Source organism: Contarinia nasturtii, unplaced genomic scaffold (genome assembly GCF_009176525.2).
Source record: "Contarinia nasturtii isolate CC-2019 unplaced genomic scaffold, AAFC_CNas_1.1 Cnas_scaffold_695, whole genome shotgun sequence".
Classification (NCBI taxonomy): Eukaryota; Metazoa; Arthropoda; class Insecta; order Diptera; family Cecidomyiidae; genus Contarinia; species Contarinia nasturtii.
In genome coordinates this window covers 5,679,711-5,697,853 of record NW_022198046.1, presented here as the reverse complement: position 1 = coordinate 5,697,853, position 18,143 = coordinate 5,679,711, and the positions used below count along the sequence as shown (strand labels likewise).

At 35.3% G+C, this 18,143-nt stretch overlaps 1 protein-coding gene across 5 annotated transcripts in view; it reads left to right on the top strand.

Moving 5' to 3' along the window:
• Positions 1 to 18,143, top strand: part of LOC116340488 (rap1 GTPase-activating protein 1) — a 137,403-nt gene that overhangs the window by 86,196 nt on the left and 33,064 nt on the right. The window contains exon 1 of one of the 5 annotated variants that reach the window (XM_031767020.1): positions 14,764 to 17,136. The exons of the other annotated variants lie outside the window; for them this stretch is intronic. Coding sequence (XP_031622880.1) covers positions 17,059 to 17,136 — 78 coding nt within the window. The 5' untranslated portion in view covers positions 14,764 to 17,058. Of the gene's footprint in view, positions 1 to 14,763; positions 17,137 to 18,143 lie in introns of those variants that run through there. 5 annotated transcript variants of the gene reach the window in all.

The following is an 18,143-nucleotide window of genomic DNA, read 5'->3' as shown; positions in this document are numbered from 1 at the left end:
AATTCGCATGTACGATTTTTTACTGATTTTTTTGTGTGTTTGTTATTCAACCCAGCCAAAAACACATAAATAATAATTTTATGTTATTGTTTTCTCTCTGTCTCTCAGATTCTCTCTTTATTGTTCAAATGATTTTTATTATTATTACATGTTTTTGCGCATATTGTACAACAACTTGCCGATTGAAATAAAAGACCGAATGTCCGCCCCGGTCTCAACACACACACATACAAACCAGCCGACCAAACATTCCAAACACATTTCGATGACGAAGCAGAGCACAGTATTGCTTGGTTGCATTCATGTGCAGCGAAATTGCAACATAGAGGGTCAGCATAAAGCACGACCTTTCAATTAGACAAACAATTGCACTGCTATTGCAAACGGTATAACTCGCAAACATACATACATTCGAAACCAATAATCAAAGTGCAGCAAATGACACAACACTATAATGACAGAGTCTCTCTCTCTCTCGGCATGTGTACACCAACGGAAACCAAATGATGAAAAGATTGCTTAACGACGATCAACAACACACAAGAGGATGAACCGGCAAACCCTTGGTCGAAACAGCAAGATTTCTATTCATTTTTTTCTCTCTATGCACAACGTGGTTTTTGGGGCGGTTACACCACATTGTTTTATTGGTTTTGTTAGATGATGTGTTGGCTGTTTTTTGCAAAACCGTTTTTCTAGGAAATTAAACAATCTCCTAACTCTTCATAATCAATGACTTGGCCAATTTTATTGGTAATTTCACCAATCTGAATTGAATAAAGCCATTGATTAATCGTTTTTTTATTGATTTCTAACTCAAATCAATTCAACTAACGGATTTTTGTTCGTGCATGTCTCTCTCATCAATTGATGATAATTGATCGCTTTGTTTATTTAAAGTGCCATTTTATCCCCGCTTAACGAGCGACAATTTTTGATACGTAATTTTAGAATGATTCAGCTTATTTGCGATTTGTTCTTTAGGCTTAAAAATGAACAACGTGATCAATAAAAAATGTTCGATTCTATTTTTTTCACTCTATAATGAATAGACACTTTAAATGTGTATTCTGAGTTCAACTCGTTTCATTCACAAACAAAGCATAGATGCACAGCCATAGCACAAACCACCAAAGCTTTGTCAATGCAAAAAGCTCTTGTTGTCTCGAATTGACCTGAAGATGGCGTCTTTCGTGTGTTGAAACTTGTTAAACTTTACTTCACGCCATCTATTCGTCAACTGTTCAACTGAATCACCCAAAGCTAAACACTTTTCCTTTTACTATCTTATGTTGGGCTGATTCATTTCCATTTCATTCATAACATTCAGTTCGGTTTGTTTTGCCAAGGACAAGGATTTTGAATGAAGTATAACGGAGACAAATTTCTCTCTCGGTCGATGGATGGGTGTCTGGGTATGAGATGCAATTTACTGACAACATATTACTTTCGGATGTCGCATCTGAGACGACGCATATTTCGTTGCTTCATAAATTGTTTTATTCTCTGAATGAACAAAAAGAAAACAAACGAAACAAATGTAATTTACTTGCAGTAATAAAAGACAATCGCACACACACTAAGTCACATATTTGATGTGGCTGTGTCGGAACCATATGTAAAACATATTGTGCATTTCGCACAATTATGCCGTTTTTTCGGTATCTGCATATAGACGCAATATATAAAATTGGCGTCCCAAAATTGGCGATATGTTTGTGAGTCAACACAATTTGGCATGAAATTGTGTCGATTTTATAGCCTTGGATTTTATCAAGTATAAATCCATAAAAGTAAGTTCAACGGCGTTTCGCCGAATGTTACTATCAGCTCGATATGAATTTTGGAATTAATAAAAATGCAATAAATTGCTCTAATTGATTCTTCAATAAAAATGAATGCTGATATGACTATTTGTTGAAACGGCATGGAAAAAAAATGGATCGTTGCTACTGATTTTAATGCAAATCTGTTTTTCAAGATCTTTACCACATTCAAGATCATGGCACTTCCTGAATTAGAGAAGTATGTACGCAAAGAAGTCTATGTTTTAAATGGATATCAAAATATTCTAAACGTCCGCTTCCGCCCTTTATGCTCGTCTCACTTTTCGACCTCACAATGATGGGTGCAACTATGTGTGTATGTGCAATGTGCATAAATATCGGAAAAGGAAACGTAGCATTTAAAAACAGGAGGTGTTGCATGGTCAAATGTGACGAGAGATTCAAATTTGGTTTGAAAATGTACTTTGGAATGGAAAATGAAAATAAATGATTAAACGTGTTACGTTGAAATGGCTAACGGCAAATGGTGCTATGTGACACGATTTCTGAAGCAACCGAGCTGGATAAAAGGTTCATTCATTCATTCGATCATTCGTGTTTTTTTGGTTTGTGTGAACTCATGCAACATTGCGAAAGCAGAAACAAAAACTATATAAAGTTTCGTTTGTTGGTTCGATAGAGTAAGCCACGGAATAGTACGGAATTCAATCGATTTTAAATGAATTTTTCTTGTTGCATGAACAAACATAGAGAGATAGAGGAAGAGAGAGAGGGAGAGAGAGAGGAAGAGAGAGCTGAAATGGATTTTTCCACCTACAACCTGAACTGAGTCAGAGAGATTTTCTCATTAGAAGAGAATTACATTGTTGATTTCAATTAATTGTGTGTTTCATTGGTTTTAGTGGATAGTTACCGTTGTTGTTGTTTTTGTTGCTTGAAATAGGTGGTGAAGTGTGGCAATTGAGCTCACTCGTTCTCTCACTCAAGAGATTTGGCATCGACTTTCAATATATGTGCAAACAAAATATACATACACACTGTGTGCCGATTCATTGAGAAAATGCAATGTGAAACGCATGAAAAGACGATGACGACTACGACGGCGGCGATGGTGGTAGTGAACGCGATGGCGTTGATTGCATTGCGCTCGGTCCAAATGTGAATCGAGTAGTAGCATACATAATTATCGTGCGGATTTAATCGTTTTCAACGTCTAGATTCTCATGAAATCGTTCGACCGAGACAAGCAAACGTACGAAACGAAAATTACAATTTTTCCATTCATTTATTTCTTTAAATAAAAAAAAGGAGAAACGATAGAAAGACAGAGAAAAATAGTGAAAAAGAGAGAAAAAAGGCAAAGAAAATTTGCTACACCTTCTGGATGACTGCAGTCCCATTCAATGGAAATGTGCGAATATGCGGTGCCTTGAACCGATGCAACTAAAGTGCATGGCGGAAAACGCCTTTTTGATTTTTCGCTCTTTCTCTCTATTACTCTATTTGAATTTAGTTTATTTTCTGTTTGTGCATGGTATATGCATGGTTATATTCGTGTAATTTACTCTTTTCACATCGACTTAATTCCACGGATGTTCTGCACGATAATATTCTTAATATTGTTGTATCGCATTACCACATTATGCGAACGCTGAAATGTTCTCTCGAAGGGAAACTACTTATTGCTTTTCACGTCACATAACACAACATACAAACACACACACACATACGATCGGATGTCTTTTGCGAGACGCGTTTCTCTCTCTCTCCAGCACTGTTTTACCTCTCACACTCGTCTTGGCTCTGAAATTCGAGTCTATTTCCCGTGTCCGTCGGATCGCTATTTAAAATTTATGTCTCTGATTCATACCGTGAATTATTCTTCCATTATATTTGCTGCTTCGGTTATGGTGTGTTGACTTTTTGCCATGGCAAACAAACTTCGTACACTCTGCCACATTAATTTCAATACATGTGCCATTTGTCGATTCGGCTTTTCGATGCACTGTGATTTTAAATCTGTTTTTAAGTCAGTGAAAAAAAAAAGCAAGCCAGCTCAAGTCTCGAGCAAAAGAACAATAGATGGAATACAGATTTAATAATTTAATTAATGTGTGTGTTTGCGAACCAATGCTAAATCGCTTTATTTCTATTCAGTTAAAGGAGAGATAGAGCGTGTGCATTGAAAAGGGCCAAAGATCTTGATATTTGTTGAGCATACACAAACAATGCATATTTGATAGGTGAATGCGAATTATGCGAGGATTATCTGATGCGCTCAAAGAAAGATCAATGTGCAGGCGAGCGTTAATGCAATCAAACTGCTGCACCCTTTTTCTTAATTTTGGAACATACAACGAATTGTGTTGCAAACAAAAATAACATGCAATAAAATGTCAGCAGCTGAAACACGCTTTTTTTCGGTTTGTATGAAAAATTCGCCGGCTTGAAGACAAATTTTTATGGTGTATTTGTTACGACTAACATATGTTTTCACAAAACCGTTCAATAATTTCAAATGACAGTTTTTAAAAATGCGTCTCCAACTTGGCGTCGCAATGAAATAAACGAACGCCCGAAGACAACCAACACCGCAGTTTTTATTTAACGAACATACAGCCACTGAAAAAAAATGTACTTCCGTTACGAATCATTTAGTCTTATTAAGTAGAGAGACGCGGCATCATACCGACACATAAGTACGTTCGCTCGTTAATTATCTTTCTTTTCACACTGTGCGAATGAAATGAAAACATATGCAATGAATGCGAATGGGCGCATTCGCGCTCACAAATATACCTTTTCAGAATGCAAAAACCCAATTATTTATTAAGTTCTTTTACTTTCTATCTCATTCGCTCGCTTATACTTTGGAGTTTTGAGTGTGTCTTTATTTTTTTTACTATTTGTTTCATTTGCACTCTGTGAGCGGCGCACATGCACAATTATCTAGCGAAATTACACTTCAAAAATAGATGGAATTTATGAAAATAGAAAAAGAGAAACTGTAATAATTCATTGGACAAAATTGAAATAGAATGCTGTTTCTTCTCTTTATTTTTTTTCATGAAGTAGATTTCACTTTTTTTTCTCACTTGTAACAGAGCGAAAGAGAGTGTACAATGTACGATAGAATTGCTTTTCTTGAAGAGATTTTCATTTGTATATGAAGATGGTGAAAAATCATAGAACAGAATTCATAATTGATTTTATTCGCTTGAAGAACACACTCTCTCTCTCTTGGTCCAGTTTGGTTGGGAAAGTAAAAACAATCAAATCAAATGGACACGAAATGAATGAATGAGGTGAAATGAGACGTAAAGAGAGCGAATATCATTCGAATAAATGCAGTAATTTGAACAGGTGAAAAGAAGACACCTTTCTCGATTCAATGGTTCCACTTAAATCAATAGCACATCAAAACAGAACGAAAGAGTCGACAAAGATGAGAGCACATCACAGCTCAACAGCCAATTGCGTATGCATACATTTGAAACAATCAAATTTACACGAGGCAAACGTTCTGCTGTGTATATACGTTCTTTAGTTCATGTAAGAGTGCGAGAAATTATTTATCGAGTGAAATGAGAGCTAGAGAGTGAGAGAAAGAGAGATTGCGACGATCTTGAGTGTCACATTTTCACCAGCATCAATTTCATTCATTTGAATCGTTATTTGCACTTTGGTTGTGCGACGTTTATTTACGCAGATCCTTTTTTTTCTTCAAAAAACGGCTATTGCCATCATATACCATACTAAAAAGGCACATTGAAATTATGCAATGGGAAAAAGTAACTCTCGGCTCGCTCTTTCTGGATGTTGTTTTTTTTTCACTTTACTTTTTCACGCGCTCACCTTCATATTGCGATATGGCATTTCGAGCAAGGGAACGAGAAAAACACGCAATAAAGAATTATTTCAAGCGGAACATAAATAAGAATTATGCTCATGAATCATAAGTGCTACTGCTGCTGGAATTTATGCATGTGAATGCGCTTGGTTCGGTTCGTTCGCCAAATAGCACCACAGGTTCTCTACCAAGTGAACAAAAATTTATTATGTGAAGTTGATTTCTTTTCCAACCTTTTTTTCCGCATGTAAAATTTAAAATGTTCTAAACGTAGAGTTTATGCTCGTTGCCATCTAATATATAATCCATTTTTCGTGTAAGTGTGGCTATAGTACCACCATTGCCGATCAAAAAATTTGTTATATAGTTCAAAACGCACCATATAAAAATCTCTCAAACCAAATCCACATCGTATAAATCTATTGCACACTAAACACATTTAGGTGGCAGGCATTTAGTCGAGTCCGTTCTTTTTTCTTTCACTTTAAGCGCATTTACTTTGAGTCATGTTGACTGTAACAAGCATGCATGTACCTCATCATAGCATTAGTCATCGCCGTTTGATTCGTGTGCGCACATATTTTTTTATTATTTATACAATAACAACAGCAGTAGAAGTAGCAAAATTATTTGGTTCACGTAAAAAGTAAACAAATATTCTAATGTCAACGATTTGCAAATGAACGGTATCGAAAAAAGAAAGAGAGAGAGAGCTACCGAAACCGTGCCTTTGGACACGCTTTTGAAAATTCCATGTAGTTGAGTGTTGCACAAGCAAGAAAAAAAAACTCGATCAAGAAAACGTGATTAAATATCATTATAGGAGCGATGAACGAGTTTTGAAATTGTGCTTCACAGCTCAACTAAACTTAAGTCACCCGAACAATTCTCTCTAACTTGAAAACTGAGTCTGGTTGAACTTCAGCCTTCCACCAACTTCGAACTTTTGAAGTGGTTGTGGCATTTTTAATATTTTCCCATTTTTTACTTTTCCGCACACATAGTGTAAGGTGAAAAGTATTGTAATCGGTCAAAATTTTGAAAACTTCAGAAACATGTTTTCTGGACGTTTCTGAGGTCAGCGAACCCGAATCAGGCCGTTTTGAGCATGGTTTATGTTAATCTGTACGTCGTACGTCGTATGTCATGCCTGGAGTGATACCTATGAAAAAGAGTCCAATTTTCGTCCAAAAGTCATACTTAATGTGGACTTAAACATTCAAAAATATGTATTGGGGGGTTTTTTGGCACGAGAAAACCGAATCCGACGTTAGTTTTGAGATACAATCAATTTTTAAAACAGTTTCCTTGAAAAAATCACAAAAAAAAAATGAATTTTTGTATGGGAGCCATGCCTGTATGCTACCTTAATGACGTGAAACTTTGCACAGTCTATTTTTTACACAAAAAAATAACATTCTGAAAGTTTGAAGAGATTTCAATCAAAATTAGGGGTACCTCCCATATAAAATTTTCAATTTTTGGCTCAAAAACGAATATTTTGCATGGGAGGTACTCTTAATTTTGGTTAAAATTTCTCCAAACCTTCCGAATGTTATTTTTTTGTGAGTTATGAAAAGTGTTTCAAAAATAATTTCTATGGCAAAATTAACGTCAGACATATTTTTTAATACAGTTTTCTTGTAAAAGTCACAAAAAAATTGAATTTTTGTATGGGAGCCATGCCTGTATGATACTTTAATGACGTGAAACTTTGCACAGACTATTTTTTACACAAAATAATAACATTCTGAAAGTTTGAAGAGATTTCGATCAAAGTTAGGGGTACCTTCCATACAAAGTTTTAAATTTTTGGCTCAAAAACGAATATTTTGTATGGGAGGTACCCATAATTTTGGTTGAAATTTCTCCAAACCCTACGAATGTTATTTTTTTGTGAAAAAATAACCTGTGCAAAGTTTCACACCATTAATATAGCATACAGACATGGCTCCCATACAAAGATCCAAATTTTTTGTGACTTTAGTTATGGAAAGTGTTTCAAAAATAATTTTTATGGCAAAATTAACGTCAGACATATTTTTTATAGTATTTTGTTAGAAAATAGAATACTTTCAAATGTCGTACAAATGGGTTCATCATGAAAGTGTGAAAAATCTTTTCTCGGGTACTTCTGCTATTAAATTAAAAAATATTTCGTTGCCAAAGTTGAAACATATTTTTTGGTCTCGAACTTTACGCCGCTTGAAAGACTTGAAGAATCGAGCAAATATTATTTTGAACTTTCTTAATAAAATACGCAACTACCACAGTGCGGAAAAGTTCGTCTTACTCCCGTAAGACTTTTTATTAAATGTTGTTATTAGGATAATGCTGCCATATACGAAGAAAGCGTGTATTTGTGCATGTGTTTTACCATTGAACCATGGTATTTCCAAACAAACTATAGCTTCTTCTGGGAATAACTACAGCTGTCCGGAAAGCGGTAGCTAGTATTTGCGGTTCGGTTTTCGAAAATGCATCAAACAAAGGGTTTCAAAAGAAGAAGCCCAAAAGTTTCTGTAATTGGACGATTCGGCCAAATTCGTTATTTCCGGGAAATTTTTTATTTTTAATTTTTCGATGCAAATTTCACCTTTTTAGTTCTCTTATTGGAGCCATGTAATTTGATTCATGAGCTCATAAAAAAAGACTAGACTTAACAGACCATGAATTGATTCCTTTGTTTTCCCCACACGGAACATGAAAAAAACACTCATTTCAGTCTACGAACATTTTTATTTTCGTACAAAAGCGCTAATCCCTTTCTCGGTGTTGATCAAAAAAAAATGTTCATAGAATATAGTTGCAAAATGAAAGAATGAGAAAATTGAATTTCAATGGTTTTTGTTTCTGCTTTAAGTAAATTCACCGTGTAGAATATATATAACATGACGACGAATAAAAAGTCTGTGCCGGACGTCTGGTCGAATGATTTCGCAAGAACAGCGATGGTAATTAGTTTTACATGAATATTATATTTGCCGATGAAACAATTAAATCATTTCACTGTGAGTTGTGAATGAATGGTTGTTAGGTAATTTTTTATGGTGTGAAAAAAGAACATAAAATGGCTTTGTCTCATTCAACATTTTGGAAAATCTGTTGTCAAGTTTTGAAAATTGTTCGCTGTGAACAATAAAATTGGAAAAAAAAATTGCGATGATTCGTATAGGGTGATAATGACGACAGAGCCCATCGGCGAAAATTCAGAAGGCTTCATAATATGTTTTGTCAAGTTATTTACATAAAATTTCGATTGTATGTAAATTACTTCAAGAAAATTGTTGTCGATAAAATGAAAACTGAACAAAAACAATTTATTTCCATTTACCACACAATTCATTCTTATTGTTCATTCTTCTCTAATTTCAGGTAAGCCATCGCAATTGCTATAGGCAAATAAATGGAGGTTTTTGTTTTGTTTCTTGAACGGATAAAGAAAAAAATAATTACAATGAAACGACACGCGCGTGTGAAGAACATGGCTAAAGAATAAAAGGCACAATCATAAGCACATGGCGTAAGTACCATAAACAAGTTGGAATTTTTTTTCGTTCGAAAATTGTCGCATGTTATGGGCCGTCAACTGGCTCCAAAGAATGTCTATTTTGTTTTAAAGTAAATAAGATAACCCACGCGCATCTATCACGTTTGACATACACACAACATGAAAATACGCTGAAAATTTCAATACGAACAGAGAAAATTGATCAAGAATAAAGAAAACAACTCGAATAGAATGATACCTGCATTATCTGCTCGAACATGATTCATACCGATTGACAGACACATACTCACCAGCAAACATAGCACACCGAATATTTTACGAAACGAGTGAAGATGGATGCATTACTGTTGATATGATATTATCAAGTACGTCAATGGACCTGTCGCCATGTACAAACCACTCAAAATGCGTGTTCAATGATATTTATGAACGACAAAAACAGAACAATATATCCACCCAATGCAAACTATCTCTAGATCTCTCTGTTCAACATTTCAAATTGGTCTCGATTCGCCTCTCTACATTGAGTGCCCAACTTCCAGCTGCATAAACATAAATAAATAGCAACTAACAAGATAAAAGACAAATAGGTTACATAACGCTCTCGCCTCTCTTCGCTCGCTCCAAATGAGTAGCAAACATGAGAGACGATTGGGAGCAAAACAACCGTTTAGTGGTCATTGTGCTACGACAAGCATTTGAATTTTAAAAAGAAAAGAAGAAAATATATACAAGACGAGAACGGAAAAATATGTATACAAAACAAGCCAGTGCTGCATTATATTGCAGTAACGAATTATTCATTTTGGTGCCAACGTAACACACAACGACTTTATAATCATCGTATTTGTTTGAATGTTTTCCTTAATGCTGTTTTTTTTATTTGGATTTTATTACACCCAAACGGCACATTGACTGCTATGGCATGTGTTGACAGATACTGATTGCAATTCGGGTTTGTGCACGGTGCTGAAAAACATACTCGCGGTAGTAAGCACCAGTCTTTTTATTTCTATGTTTTTCTCTTTCTCTTTCTCCCAACTCTCTTATGCTCTTCTTCACTAGCGCTATCGCGATCTAGCACAACCGCATGGAAAAAGGAGCAAAATCGCGTACTCTCTTCTTTCACTCTATCTCGCCATTATGAAACTACACAAATTGTAACATTAATTTTAACTGTCAATTTTGCCTGACGATACGTAATACAGTAGCAATGCATGCTACTCAAATCCGTTCATGACGGTGCAACGGAAAAATTGAAGAGGCTGAAAAACCGAGATATGGTAATGCATCCGTATCTCACACAACATTTCAATTGTCACGTCGCGTGAACAAACTTGTGTTCACTTTCGCTGTCTGGCATAGTTGTTAAGTGCAATTTTTCGTTCGACAAATCACAAACCGAAACACACATATTATACAATTTTGCTCTAGCTAAATGTCGGTGAACGGTATTTTTCTTTTCCAAGCTAATAAATTTCTGTCCAACTTTATTTCCACGTTTAATCGCACCAAAGTAAAACGAAATTAAAATTTAATAATCCGAATAAACAGTTAGCATCTTTCGTGCAAATATTTCCGCTTGATGATACAGTTTCTTTTTTATTCACGTGCACTGTGTTTTGGTCGGTTTTCCGTTAAGCCTTGTAAACCGCATCAAAGGCAATGTGGTTAAAGTAAGAGAGATAGATGCCAAAAATTGAAAATCCAACGAATTAAAAAATGTATGAAAATGTTAAAAACAACAACAAAGAATTGCAATTGTCGATCATAAAGAGTGCTTCCAGTTTAACACAACGGTGACAACCAAAAATCATCATGGAAAATGCAATAATAATGAACATTTTCATTTAACACTGAATTCTACATACACACATAACACACAACTAGCGTCAAAACCATACTCAATTTCTCATGCATTCGGGATTTTGAACATCTCCAACAAACATAGCATTTTATTTTTCACAAGCGCATGCCGTATTTCATGAGGTTTTATATGAAAATGGGCGAAAGTTTTATTTGGTGACTGGCAGGAATATGTCAATAAACTTGGTTCCGGCGGCTTGCAATTTTATTCAGTTTTGTTTCTCTCTCTCTCTCTTCTCATTGCTTTGATGTTACATAAAAACAGACACTAAAATGAGACGATTCATGTAACTTTTCGAATGGATACATGAAAGAGGACAAAAAAAGAGAGAGAGAGAGAGAGAGAATGTGTGTGTTCTGCACAGTAAATAAAATCGAAAATGCGGTGGTGGTCTCATTTAGTGTTTTAGTTGGTCGTATGTTTAGCCACAATAACGAATTTCTATTTCTGCAGCAACAACGACGATAGAAGAAAACGGCAGCAATAAGCGCAATGTACCTTATATGGTGCACACAGTAAAATGAGATCTGAATCATTTTCGTTTCGAACTTTCAATTGCGCGTTCGTAGTCACCAGCAAACATAGAATAAAAAGAGAAAGAGTGGCATGGATGTAGAGAGAGATAGAAATGAAAGAATGAGAAAGATGAAATGATACAAAAGAATAAAATCAACTGTATAAGTTGAAATCGTTTGCGGTAAAATGCTAAAAATATTTATCAAAATAAAGTTGAGTGCTCTCTGAAAATGCTATTTTTGAAAATGTTCCAACAAACAAAACCGTGTGTTCTATTAGACATACGACTTGCATAATATTGCCAAGAGATCGAGCGATAGAGAAATGTCTGTTTGTTTGTGCCTATCATCATTGCATGTAAATACCAAATTGTTGAAGACCAATGAACATAAGTGTGAAACTATTAAAAACGTGTTTATTTCGGCTGCTACATACAAACGCCCAAATTGAAACGTGCATTTCAAGCATAAAAATGTTCGTTTTGTATCCCATATAACGATAATAATAGTGCGCCAAGTAACAATATAAAAACCGTATCAAATAATCATTTGATGGGTATTTATTGCATCCAATTGCTGTGGAATGGCGAGTGATAATCCCAACATATGCTGACATATTTCAATTGGAGACCTTTTTTCCCCCCATGTAATGCGACAGCTCATGTCACATTATGGAAGGCATGAGCTTTATTCTTTGATCTAATATTACTTTCGTTCCTTGTTTCAAATGGCAATCCAAGGCTACTTTTAGTGTTTACACACATGCAAAGTCAATAAAAAGCCGGCACTAATGACTTGGCGTTTCGCTGCTTAGATTCGGTATTTGTTCAACTTATTTTCTGACATTTGATGAGACGTAGAATGGAAAAATTCCGTGCTATTTCAACAGCAAAATGATAACACACACACACATACAATTGTCATGAAGCCGACGTTTGAACGTGAGCAATAAAAAAATAATCAATATTTGGCCAATACGGCGTATATATACATATATAAATGTGTTTGTTTGTGAGCAAACTCACTCTTTAACCTATCCCCGGTGCGATGGAAGAAGAAAAAAAAACATCAAAAGTAAATCCGTGCTAGCACATGAATCCATTCACGCGAAACGATTTAACGACACAAAACGCAAAACAATACCGAGCACGAATGTGAAACATACCGAAAAGAGAAAAAAACGCAAACCGAGTTTGATGCACTCATCACAAACGTTGAATTTACAAATTTCAATTCCATTCCATTGCCGTCGTCGTCACCATCGTTTCAGTGGAAAACTGTTGCCCGAATCGAAAAGAATCAACATGACTTGATATGAAATACCATACGGTACGATGTGTGTATGACTCGCCAAATATTGAAATGCACTTGTACAGTCGAGATTTAAATTTGAAGTTGAGTTGCGCTGGCCGTTGCTAAGCACAACAAACATTCAATTGCGTGACATCGAATAAATGAGCCACTATATTTTCAAAACTATTAGCGTTGCTTGCTCGTATTCGCTAATGCCATTGGTATGCAATTCGACGAGAGCAACAACAAAAAAAATAATAATGGGAAGGCAAACGACACACAAATACGACTTGCAAATTGAATTAGTTATTTATGATGAACACACACACATAAAGCACTGCAACAGTGAAATTGATAAAAAAAATCGATTTATTAATTCGAAATGGACGTTTTTTTTCTCATCTCTCAGTCAATGCACGCGTTACCGATTTTAAAATTGCGAATATAAATGAGCATTTAATTTCTAATTAATAGCTGATGTATCAAGCGAAAGAGAAAGAGAATCGAAATGAATTAAAAATGAGAGCAATAGACGAAAAAAATGTTAACGATAAAAAAACAGTGCCATTTTCCATTGCAAATTGGCCTCGGCTTCGGGAATGCACATGCATCATTGTCAGAACATATTACGTAATTGCATAAATGAAGAGTTCAGAGCAACAACAAAAAAAGAATCAAATTTGCCGTTAAACACGTGCTCAGTCGCAATCGCTCGTTCATACTCTATTTCAAATTCGCATTTTCGCTTTCGTTCTCTCTCGCCAGAGTCGACTGAATTGAGAGCCGTTTTTTCGTGCACCACTTGACATTTGAAACAAATGGTTTGAGCAGCGCGACGAAACACACACACAAAAAACGGAGCAAATACGTGCCGATGAACAAACAAAAATCAAGCTAAACGTACTAATATGCGAATATTTTAACACACAGCCCGCAGCATGCCGAAACATAAGCAACATTAAAAAAAAATCATGACAAAACTTTTCAATATTGCAGACTTTTGGTGCGTATGCACAAGTGTTGCGATCTCTTTTTTTTATTTAACTCGTATGGACTGTGATGCGCATCATGTTTTTTTTTGTGATTTCTGTTCGTTGTTGTGGCCTGTTGCAGTGTAAAATTTTTGGTCATGCCGGAAAAATGCGTATCTCACGTACAAGCCACTTTTCGAGCCCCGATGCGTTGTAAAATGCATTTTTATTTATTTATTTATTTCTTGATATATTTGGCGAACTGTGAAAAACCATTTAATTGAGGCACGTACATTCCTTTCGCTCCATTCAAGTTACAAGGACTCATACGGTGACCGAACAAACGTACAAAAATTAACCAATTTGGCACGCCGAACAAACCTAAATGAAGAAGTGAAAAAAATAAAAGATAACAACGTAGCGAAACGATCATTTATGCATTTAGTACGATGCAGTGAAATACATAGGTTGAAATATTTGCTGAATATTTGTGTTACCAAGAGCCGGTGCATTGTGTTCACAAATTCTTGATAAAAAAAAAACATTTTTCAGTACGTGATCGATCATATGAGAGCAAAGATTTTATACACAAAGTAAAAAATAACGTCGTTGCGGTTTGGTGTCGGTATGCACAGTATGCATTCTGTTGGTATCAAAGCAACGCATCTACTGTATGCGTACATATGCTCTAAGTTGTTGTTCGCCTATGCTATCATTCACCGTTTGTGTACGATGTTTGCGGCGATACATGTATGTAAACGCACGTCCGTACACTAGACAAACTGGCTATGAACCGCACACACACACATGGCGCTCGTTCACCTCAACGCTATCCACTTTCCATTCACTCAGTCATTCGCCAGATTGTTGTTCGGCTGTTTGGAGCGATAAAACATTCGCTGCTGCATAATTTTACGTGTATTCTTCATTGAATAAAAGTCGAAAATATTCATCACAATTCAAAATTACAAATGAGCTCAATTGATCATCACAGTTTTGATAGTCATTGTAGTTTTTATTCGAATAAACTCGTTTCTTTGTTTTCGTGAAATATTATCGGATTGACATATTTCCAATAGTGTTTTACACATTTTAAAGCGAAAAAATAAACACAAATCTGTTTATGTCATCCAAAGTGCGTTCAATTTGTGAAATTTGCAAGGAAAAATTGCAGTAAACGATTTTATTTTCGTCGATCAATTCAAATATGTGAGCTAAGCTCTTATCTCTGAGTTTAACTGAGTGTTTTTGAGAGACAATTTTATAAAACGAATGTATTTAGAACGAGTGATGTGATTAAAACTTTGTGTGTGTGTGTGACACAAAACTTTTCTTACCGGCGCCAGCCACACACACTCCATGTAGAACTTTTTTACTCGTATGCATTTTGTCCAATCCCAATGGAAAATACAATATAAATTTATCCAATTCGGCTGTAATCGAAAGTGTTTAGAGTGAGATTAATATTTTTTTGCTTGTGACAAGGACACTCTTAAAAAAGATTGAACTGATTAACTGAACGGAAAGAAAAGACATAAATAAATAAAAGGGATCGCACAATATCGAGATTCAAATGTGTAGTCGTGGTTTAAAATCGGTTAGTGTGTCACCATTTTGGATCTCAGCGGATTTTGTTCTGCACTGTTATCGTATGCTGTGAGAGTGGATCTAAATAAAACGATCCAAAAGAAAAGAGATATATAATATGCAAATTTCAAACGGGCTTAAGCTTATATGCATTGATTCATATTCTTCGCACAGCACAGTTCGCTTAAACGAAATTCCTTAAGGTACACAATATACACACCAAAGTCGCCCATTGTGTATTTTGTGACTTGGTTTAAACGAACAAGATAGTTCGATGTATGTTTGAATGAAAACGAGAATGAATTATTTAGTGAAGTTTTAGATCGTGCATAGCGGTTTACTTCGAAATTCGAAGGCGGTGAACGAAAACAAAAACAGAATTTGGTGTCGACAAAAAAAAACAAGATAGACATACTGACTTCAGTGGTTTGCACATTCTCATTCATTTTGCTGATTTCAAAACAAGAAGAAAAAATATCATTACATGGTCTTTTTTTCATTGATACATGGAATCGTGCGCATGCTTTGAATGATCATTCAAGAAAAAAATCGTTCAATGAACAACAAAAAACAAAGAATAATTTGAGAGTGTAAGAGACTATTTCATTTTACTTTTTGTATTTGAAACAAACGTAACAAAAAGACGACGGAATTTCACAGGCTGAAAACAAAATATTCAATTCGACATAGAGAGCCGCACTACAAATGGACCTTTTAAAACCACGGCAATAAAACACAATGTAACTTAATAATAGTAATTGGTTTCAAGCCAATTGACAGCGATAATTGTATGTTACCGTCGCAGACATTGTTAATGTTGTTTTCATCTTACTTCCAACAACGAAAATAAATCGATTGATTTTCGCGCATATCATGCGAATTAAATCTACGTGCACGACTTAATTTTTAAAGCCGACGAAAAAGAATCGAAAAGCTTGTTTACCTTTCGTATTTCATAATTATCAAGGAATTTGATTTGATTTGTTTTTTTTTATCACATCGGTTTTTTGTTGATTTGTAAAATGAATGTGGGTGTTACGTCATCATCACAACAATTTACATTCGAAAAAAAATTTGGTCGCTCTCACCCAAAACGTCGACATCGATAACAATAACAACAACAACAAAACTGACACATAATGTCAAGAGTGTGTTAATGTGACTAAGTTTCGGTAGTAAATAAATTTTGCGAACGGCGTAAAAAAACCTGAGCGTGTAAACAAATAAAAATTGAATTAAAACAGTTATTCGACATCGTGTGAAGTGATTTTGCTTTTTTTCGCTCTACGCGTATATAGTATATACATCAGAAAAAGGGCCACATACATTTACGGTTGGCTAATTTTGCATAAAGTACACCATTGACATTGAATGTAAAGCATTTGTGAATAGACTTGAACAAGGAAAAAAAGCACTTTATTTATGTGCAGATTCTGCCGGTATTTAATGTAAACAAAAGCTAAGGGCGCAAATTCGCGGAATTTCGACAAGGCAGCAACTAAAATTCGGCAAAATCTAGTGGATGTTTTAGAAACGGAATAAGAGCAAGAGTGCACGAATTATTAATATTTGGTTCGGGTTTTTTTTTAATTTCGTGGCCATAAATTGGTGGCGTCTATCAAAGTGGCATTACGTACTGAAGGTGTCGATCGCCCCCGTTGGGTGCGACAAGCAGTCATGGGTGTATTACGATGGCGTGATTTACCTGGTACGCGCAGCGCCACAGGAACCCTACGATCTCTATCTACGACCGAGGTAAACATAAGATTCTCATTTTTAAATCCATGGATTTTCCATTTTTCTCAATATTGAATTTATGTATTGAAAATACCGTTACGAACTACTACCGTCTTTAAACTTTAGTTTGATTGTACGACAACAAAGACTTGATGAAAAAATACCACATGAATTATGGCTTTATTATTCAAGACAAGAGGAAAAGATATCCATCAAATGCATTCACCTTTTGTACGCCTACGTTTTATTATGGCATGACAAAAGAAACTGCATACACAAATCTCAACGCGAATGGTAGGCTTGAATGGCAAGCCCAAAAACACTTATATGCATGTCTATTTTCTCTCTCTCTCTCTCTTTCGCTCTCACTCGCTTTCAATCTGTTTAATGCAATCAAAGAAATTAAGAGAAAAATAGACGCAGACGCATTCTCTTCCATCATCCAAAACGTGATGGGGGAGCGGAAAATGGTATATATATAAAAAAAATATTATTCGCTTTGTAATTTACGTACAACGTGCATGTCTCTTCTCGTTCTCTCATGAATTTTAATCGACAACACACTCAGCACTTTGCAAGCGAAGTGATTTTTCATGTGCACACAAACATATTTGCCATATTTTCATAAGCGCATGATCCCAGAAAAATTATTATACACCATAATAAATATTGGTAAGCAAGAAGCAAAAAACTGCTAGAGTTAATTTAACTGTAACTTCAACTAAATAGCAACATAACAATCTGCATCGACAAGAGACCGCTACATGAACAAACAATAATCAAGTGCGCTTGAATTTCACCAACAAATTCCGCGAAAGTAAAACAAAAAAAAAACGAAAAACAAAACTCAACAACAACGACGAACGAAAGAAAGAGCAAAAAAAAAATTGTAACTTCATTGCAAATCATTGTATGTACAAAACGTCAAAGGTTTCACGTACTAAATACGTAATATAAATAAATAGAAGAAATGTTTTGTGTGAACATTTTTTATTTTCAGAAAGAGCAGTAGAATCTTGACAGCA